Source organism: Pundamilia nyererei, unplaced genomic scaffold (genome assembly GCF_000239375.1).
Source record: "Pundamilia nyererei isolate P.nyererei 1_Seehausen unplaced genomic scaffold, PunNye1.0 scaffold00131, whole genome shotgun sequence".
NCBI classification, from domain to species: Eukaryota; Metazoa; Chordata; class Actinopteri; order Cichliformes; family Cichlidae; genus Pundamilia; species Pundamilia nyererei.
In genome coordinates, this window is record NW_005187532.1 from 1,153,134 (window position 1) to 1,160,190 (window position 7,057).

General features: G+C 46.9%; 1 protein-coding gene across 3 annotated transcripts in view; it reads right to left on the reverse strand.

The window, feature by feature from the left end:
- Positions 1–6,807, reverse strand: part of LOC102196193 (janus kinase and microtubule-interacting protein 3-like) — a 29,195-nt gene extending 22,388 nt beyond the window's left edge. Inside the window, exons 1-5 of one of the 3 annotated variants that reach the window (XM_013913414.1) lie at positions 6,503–6,807; positions 5,512–5,711; positions 4,090–4,332; positions 2,998–3,237; positions 729–923 (exon numbers count right to left, since the gene is read on the reverse strand). In XM_013913414.1, coding sequence (XP_013768868.1) covers positions 729–923; positions 2,998–3,237; positions 4,090–4,332; positions 5,512–5,646 — 813 coding nt within the window. In that variant the 5' untranslated portion in view covers positions 5,647–5,711; positions 6,503–6,807. Of the gene's footprint in view, positions 1–728; positions 924–2,997; positions 3,238–4,089; positions 4,333–5,511; positions 5,712–6,153; positions 6,277–6,344; positions 6,389–6,502 lie in introns of those variants that run through there. The other 2 variants (XM_013913415.1, XM_005743400.1) reach the window with 2 other exon arrangements.
- Positions 6,808–7,057: the final 250 nt, after the last annotated feature.

The window sequence follows — 7,057 nt, forward strand, 5'->3', positions numbered from 1 at the left end:
GCTTCAGTTTTGTGACATTTTAAAAATCTGTCTCAACACAAGACCACAGCACTGTCTTGGTATTGGTACTTGCTGTGGTCCCTGATGCTGTTTGTCCTCCCAGTATTAGTCACCTGAACACATACACCTGTGCAGGTTTTTGGATGGCTCAGTGAATGTTGAGTATATTGATAGTTGATGAAGAAGGAGCCTGACGTGGGATGTTAAAAAATACACAGAGCCCCTGAGAGCTGACATTGGGGAATGTTTGCTGGATTATTTTAGCTAAACTGCTGCCTTCCTTCTGGTCTATGTGAACAATGAAGGGAAACACTGCAGACACCACAGTAGAGAGATGCTGTGCCAGTTTAACTCTCTGTGAACAGCTGATCTCTAGCAGCATCCAGCTGCTCTGTAGGTATTATCCTGTCTTTGACTGCTGCGGCTTGGTCTGTGGTGCTGTGAATATTCGGTGAATACAGCAGGCTTGTATCACTAAAGTCACAATCATCAATCGCAGCCATGACGACAGGCTCAGTCCCAGTGGTTGCTGAATCTGCTTTGTTTCTGCACTGGTGCAGGCTTGTGCCTGGCACACAGCTGAGGGTGACACAGTATATAAGTCATGAATCAGTAGCACAACACAAACAGGAACTCCCACTGTAATGCTCTGGGGCTTTTGTGACATGAAGCAAATGAGATGGCTTTTTCACATGCAGTTCAAACAAGCAGGAAGAGGCGGAGCTTACAATGTGAGGAGCGTTGTTGGGGTTAGGGTTAAGAGTGGGGTGGTTTAGCCCCGCCCTCTGTGCATCTCTCAGGGCTGCAATTTGCTGTTCAGCAGCCTGAGTCTGCAGCTGGAGGCGGTGGGCGTGTCCAGCCTGCAGACCGAGGGCTTTGTCCAAAACACTGACAGCTCTGTCCTTCAGCTTTATCTCATCCATCTGCGCACAGACAGGTGAGAGACAGACATTGAGACAGGTTAGAGGAGACGGGGTTAGTCAGCTACGTCCTTCGGTTTTCTCTCTCTTCAGTCAGGTGAGACACAGACAGGTGAGACGGACAGGTGAGCGACAGACAGCGAGACAGATTAGAGGACGCAAGGTTAGTCAGCTGTCTTTGTTTTATCAGAGACAGGTGAGGGGTGAGAACTGAGGCTTGGGTTATTTCAAACACACAAGTGAGAGTCAGGTCCAGAAACGACCTTCTAGTCTTTGTAATGTAAAATGAAGCAGGTGGTTTTTGTACCTGAACGACTCGTGTATAGCACACTGAGTGTCTGAGCTTCGGGTTTGTCCAGAGAAATCTGCAGGTGCACACGCTCATAAACAAGCTAGAGTCAGAAAGTTTTGTGACTCTGCCCATGATAAATTATTTTGGCTGATGTCTCAGGTAACCTTTGCAGGATGTTAGTGCAGCTGCTTTGGTGCTGGATCTAGTTTGCATCTGTGATTTTACTGTGAACTTCCAACCCCATCATATGTAAGCGAGCAGTACGTTTACTTACTCACTAACCTAAAAGGTGAGATTAGTGTAACCTGGTAACCACCCACACAAAGTCTTGGGGTGCGAATTTGTCCGTTCTACCTTAAAGGAAGTATGTGAGGGAGGGTTCGGGACCGAGGACAGTGGTCAAAATGAAATCTTGAAAAGTTTTCGTTCCATGGCCTGAGGCATGAACCTTGTACGTGATACCGTATCTGGTTACTACTGTGTACGTGATAAAATCACAGATTTTTTTACTTTGAGAGAAATAAGTTGGGCCAGCAGCTTAGGTTGATGTCTTAGGTCATCGTTGTCCCCGGCGGAGTTTCAGTGAGCCGGTGTTCAGCCTCTGTACTGCACCAGTCTGTGTTTGTGTCGTACCACTCCGTGTTACTCATGTATTCACTGCATTCCACCAGAGGAACGCTCCAGTTTTAGTGGCTCATTCATCTGCCAGTTTCACATTTTTCATCTTATTCAGAGACAAGTTGCACGATGTCTATGGTTTAATATTTTTAACTGACTGCACAACGACAGCTGCTTGCTCAATGCTTTGGTCAGGTTTAAACTCTGCATCCAAACAGAAAACGACCCTTCAAGCTCGTTTTCTATTTAAAAAAATGCCGCTGGATTGATGATTCCCATGTTTCCAGAGTCACAGCAGTTGGGAATTTCATCTTAACCGGGACTTCATTTTTGAGTTTTTAATAAGCATAAATCTGCAGGAAGTCTAATTCTACATTTAAATTCTGTTTTTATTTTTTCCTCAGAACATTACACAACTCCACCAAACCTGCAGTGGAAGAATAAACAACTAAAATTGTCTTTAAACATTAATATAGTGAGACACTCAATTCTAATCCATCAAACTCTACTGTGTGTTAACGACAGAGCTGTGATCTGATAAATCTGTTTACTTACAGTCGCCATTTTTAGTCTCCTGTCTTCAAATGAGCTGAACTTTATTATTTTAGTAGACCTTCTCCAATTATACTGAACAAAGTGTTTAGAGCACACACGTGCTCACATGCTTTGGAGGTCACATTTTACGCCAACTCCCGCACTGACTGCCCAGGGTCGTCACGTTCACGGAAGATGCAACCCAGGCCGCCCCCAAGCAACATGGCGGAGGACTTTCATCGATCATCTACCCACCTTAGATGTTGCACGGGATGAGGCCGAAGCAGCTGCAGCTGACCGATTATGCAGGCGAAGACTTGGCGCCCAATGCGCCGAACAGAGCAGGAGGACCCAAAAGACATGCTCATACAGCACACAAGTGCTGTGTGCAGCAGCTGTGTTTCTTTCATTCTGTCTTCTGTGTTTAACCTCTTTATATTTTCTAGGTTTACCTTTAGTTGTAATGCTAATAGTAAAGCTGTCCATGTTTGTGATATGTCAGACGCTTCAGTATCCAAACCACCGACCTTCTGATTAGCAGATGAGCCGCTCGGACACCTCAACACACAGCGCCTGGTTATGTGTAGCTATCATGAGTGTGTAAACAGTCATGTGTGCGTCACAGGCTCCTACCAGGCGGCGAATCTCTCTCTCACAGTCTCTCTTGGTCCTGTTAAGCTCCTCTTGGTGTTGATGATGAGCTGATCGCAGCTCGGCTGCTCTGGCCTGGCAGGCCTGCTGAGCCGATGTCAGCGCCTCCTCAGCATTCCTCTTTGCTCCTCTCAGCTCAAGAATCTCGTGTTGGAAGCGACAACGCTCCGCCTCCCAGCTCCTTCTCGCCTCCTCCACTTCCCCCAGCAGGGCGCTCCTCACCTGAATAGCATGAGAACAAAGAGCCAATGGTGTCCTCAGGCGGTAAAGAACGAATACAGCCCAGATGCAGGTATTACAGCTACTGTGCTGCAGGGGTCCTCTTCACACACTGAGGTTAATTATGGAGTTCCACAGGGTTCAGTGCTAGGACCACTTCTGTTTACATTATACATGCTTCCCTTAGGCAGCATCATTAGAAGACATAGCATAAATTTTGCAGATGACACCCAGCTCTATCTGTCCATGAAGCCAGATAACACACACCAATGAGTTAAACTGCAGGAATGTCTTAAAGACATAAAGACCTGGATGGCCGCTAACTTTCTGCTTCTTAATTCAGATCAAACTGAGGTTATTGTACTCGGCCCTGAAAAGCTTAGAAATATGGTATCTAACCGGGAATACATTATGAGGGGTTGTATGTTAAACAGCTACTACGCCTAAAATGAGAAGTGTTTGAAATTAAACATAACAGACTACATTTTTTCTACAGTGAAATTGCAGAGGCAGCAGCAGTAAATGATATTTATTACTGGGATGTGCAGAAGCTGAGAACAGCTGATCTGCTGGCCTGCTTCATGGCCTGCTTGTGTCCCATGCTTGAGTTAAATTCACTCTTATGTCATTTGTGCAGTGTGATGCACCCAGGTGCAACTCGTTAACCAAGCTAGCTAGCATTAGCTGATAACTTAGCACTCCACCCTCATCCAAATATATTTGTCTCAAGAGACAAACATCACCGTGGCCAAGTTCATATAATATGTGTGTACAGTGGAGGAGGAGCTTAATAATGCAGTGAACACAATATGGACAGATGGATGGTGACGGACAGGTGTGCTTTAGGTGGTTCACCTTGTCTGTGGATCCATCCCTTAAGGTGAGCACCAGTCCATTAAGACGTTGGATTTCACCATCTTTGATCTTTATGACCCTCATGAGCTCCATCTCATGTTGCCGTAGTAACGTCTCCCGGGTGAGTGCAAGCTCCTTCTGCTTCTCCTCGTGGAGTTTGGTCCTCAGCTCAGTCACAGCAACCGCCGCCCGGTGATGCTCTGCCTTCAGCTCCTGACTTTTCTCCCTCTCCAGTCGGCTCACCTACAGTACTCAGTATTATCATTACATTACTCTGAGTACTGTGAAAGTTTTGCAGTAATCTTTGTGGTACTCTGAGTTTTTTCTTGATGCATACTCAATCATCCAGGTAAGAAAATCCCAAAGTTTGATTCTGTTCATCTGGATGTTTTGAGTGGGCGAGACGTTTCATCATCATCCAGGTGACGTCTTCAGTCTCAGCTGACTGCAGGTTTACATCCTTATAAACAGGACATTTGTATAATGACTGAAACCAGCCCACTGAATAAACAATGGGCTGTGAGGTCAGTTTCCCCCCACAGAGTAACAGAGTGTGCGCTGTTAAGTGCCAGGATTTATACATCGGGGAAACCAAACAACCTCTGGCTAAGAGGACGGCACAACACAGCAGAGCCACCTCGTCAGGCCAGGACTCTGCAGTCTATTCACACCTACAGGCCAGTGGACACTCTTTCAATGATGAGGATGTAACATCCTGGACAGGGAGGAACGCTGGTTTGAGGGCGGAGTCAGAGGAAAGACCATCTCTGAATGGAGGAGGGGGCCTAAGGGTCCATCTGTCACCATGGGGGCGATTGTGGCTCAAGAGTTGGGAGTTCGTCTTGTAATCGGAAGGTTGCCGGTTTGAGCCCCGGCTTAGACAGTCTCGGTCGTTGTGTCCTTGGGTTAGACACTTCACCCGTTGCCTACTGGTGGTGGTCAGAGGGCCCGGTGGCACCAGTGTCCGGCAGCCTCGCCTCTGTCAGTGCGCCCCAGGGTGGCTGTGGCTACAATGTAGCTGCCATCACCAGTGTGTGAATGTGTGTGTGGATGGATGTGTAAAGCGCTTTGAGGTCCTTAGGGACTAGTAAAGCGCTGTATAAATACAGGCCATTTACCATTTTACCATCTTACAATGCTGTGATTGCAGCCATTCTCCAACTCTCTGTGAAAGGTACTCATGGACACTGATCAGTGGTCATGTCACTTTGCATACTAATGATCATAAACTGAACTCACAGCCCATTGTTCATTCAGTGGGCTACTTTCAGTTATTGTGCAATGAACTGTCTATAAGTTTGGGGAAACCTGCAGTCAGCAGAGACTGAAGACGTCACTTGATGATGAAACATTTCTCCCACTGAAAACGTCCAAATAAACAGGGTCAACTTTTTGGGATACTCTGGGTTTTGTAGTCCTTACCTTGTTCTTTTCCTGTTGTAGTTCGATCTGGATCTCTGTCAGTTTTGCTCTGAGCTCCTCATTGGCTGCTTGAAGAGTTGCCATGGTGTCCAGTCGCTCCCCCTTACCCCGCCCTCCTGCTCCTCGCTTTGACATCACCACCTGCAGGCTCCGCCCCCCACTCAAGTGTTTGTCAATCTGAGGTTTGACTACATCTGCACCTGTGCTCGCACACACAACCAAGAACACACAGTCAGTGTAAGTAGAAGCACGTCACACTACTACACTACTGGTGACCATGCTGAGATCTCTCCAGGCAGCTATCTGGGTAGTTATTCTGAAACACTGCATTAACTCCTAGTTGCCATCAGTGATGATCCCAACCCAAACTACTGAAGAATATCCCAAAGATGGACCACACGTCTGCCAAGAGAATGTCTGAGAATATCCACAACATGAGGACAGTCATTAATCTGCTGCATGGTTTAGATTGCACACAGCTTCACGTCCACACTGACAGGGATTCTCTTCTGAGGCGTTCTAACGTTTGGTGGCCATGGGCTGCAGTTACACCAAGAGTGTAGAGCAATCAATCAAACACAAAAACCTCATCCAGCGCAGGAAACCAAAACCAGAATCATGGTTGATAAATCTGATGAAAACCTCTGTAAGTGTCTGACGTCATTCCAAAATAAAGAAGCTTTTTTCCCTGGAAGTTAAACTTCTAGCGAGCAGGTTCCAGGAGAACTAGACTTCAGTGTGGTAGCGCAGCTGCATACTGCTGTACCCAGCAGTACACAGAGGTAGGAGCACTCTGCAACTGTGGCTGCACAGCTACACACCTTCTTACTCACCTGGCACTGATCACATGTTCGATGTCTGACAGGTGACTTCTCTGACAGAACAAATACATGACTGTTTCCATGGCAACAGCAGCAGCACATAGCAGTTGTCATCAACATATTAACACACACACACACACACCTAAGGGTCTAACTGATAAATCACTCACCGTCCAATTGAAAGCCCTGGACACTGCATTGCTTTGCGTGTGTGTGTGTGTGTGTCAGTAGATTAGCCTTCTCTCCACAGCATGCTAACAGCAGCTAGTTCACACAAAGTGTGTGTGCTGCCAGCTTCAGCCTGCCTTTACCTGTCTGCCTGTGTGTGTGTGTGTCTGTCTGTCTCTCTGCCTGTGTGTGTGTGTCTGTCTCTCTCTGCGTGTGTTAGCAGTTAGCTCCTGCCAGAGTGTGTTTGTGTGTCTGAGCTGTTAGCATCTCTGCAGCCTCTGCTGGTGTCACCTCCTCCTCTTCCTCCTCCCAGCATCCCTCACTCTGGAAGCTGAGCCCTCTGAGTTATGTCTCCCTCTGCTGGTCACTCACCTCCACCACACCTCACTGCTTCTTGCTGCTCCTCATCTCCACATGGCTGATGAAAGGCTGGCTTTTGTCTTCATGATAAAAAATGATCATGAAACAGGAACAACGTGAAAACTGTGATTTGACACACACAGGTGATGAGCAAACTGGACACAGGTTTGCAGAATAAAGATCAGAACAGGAAGTAG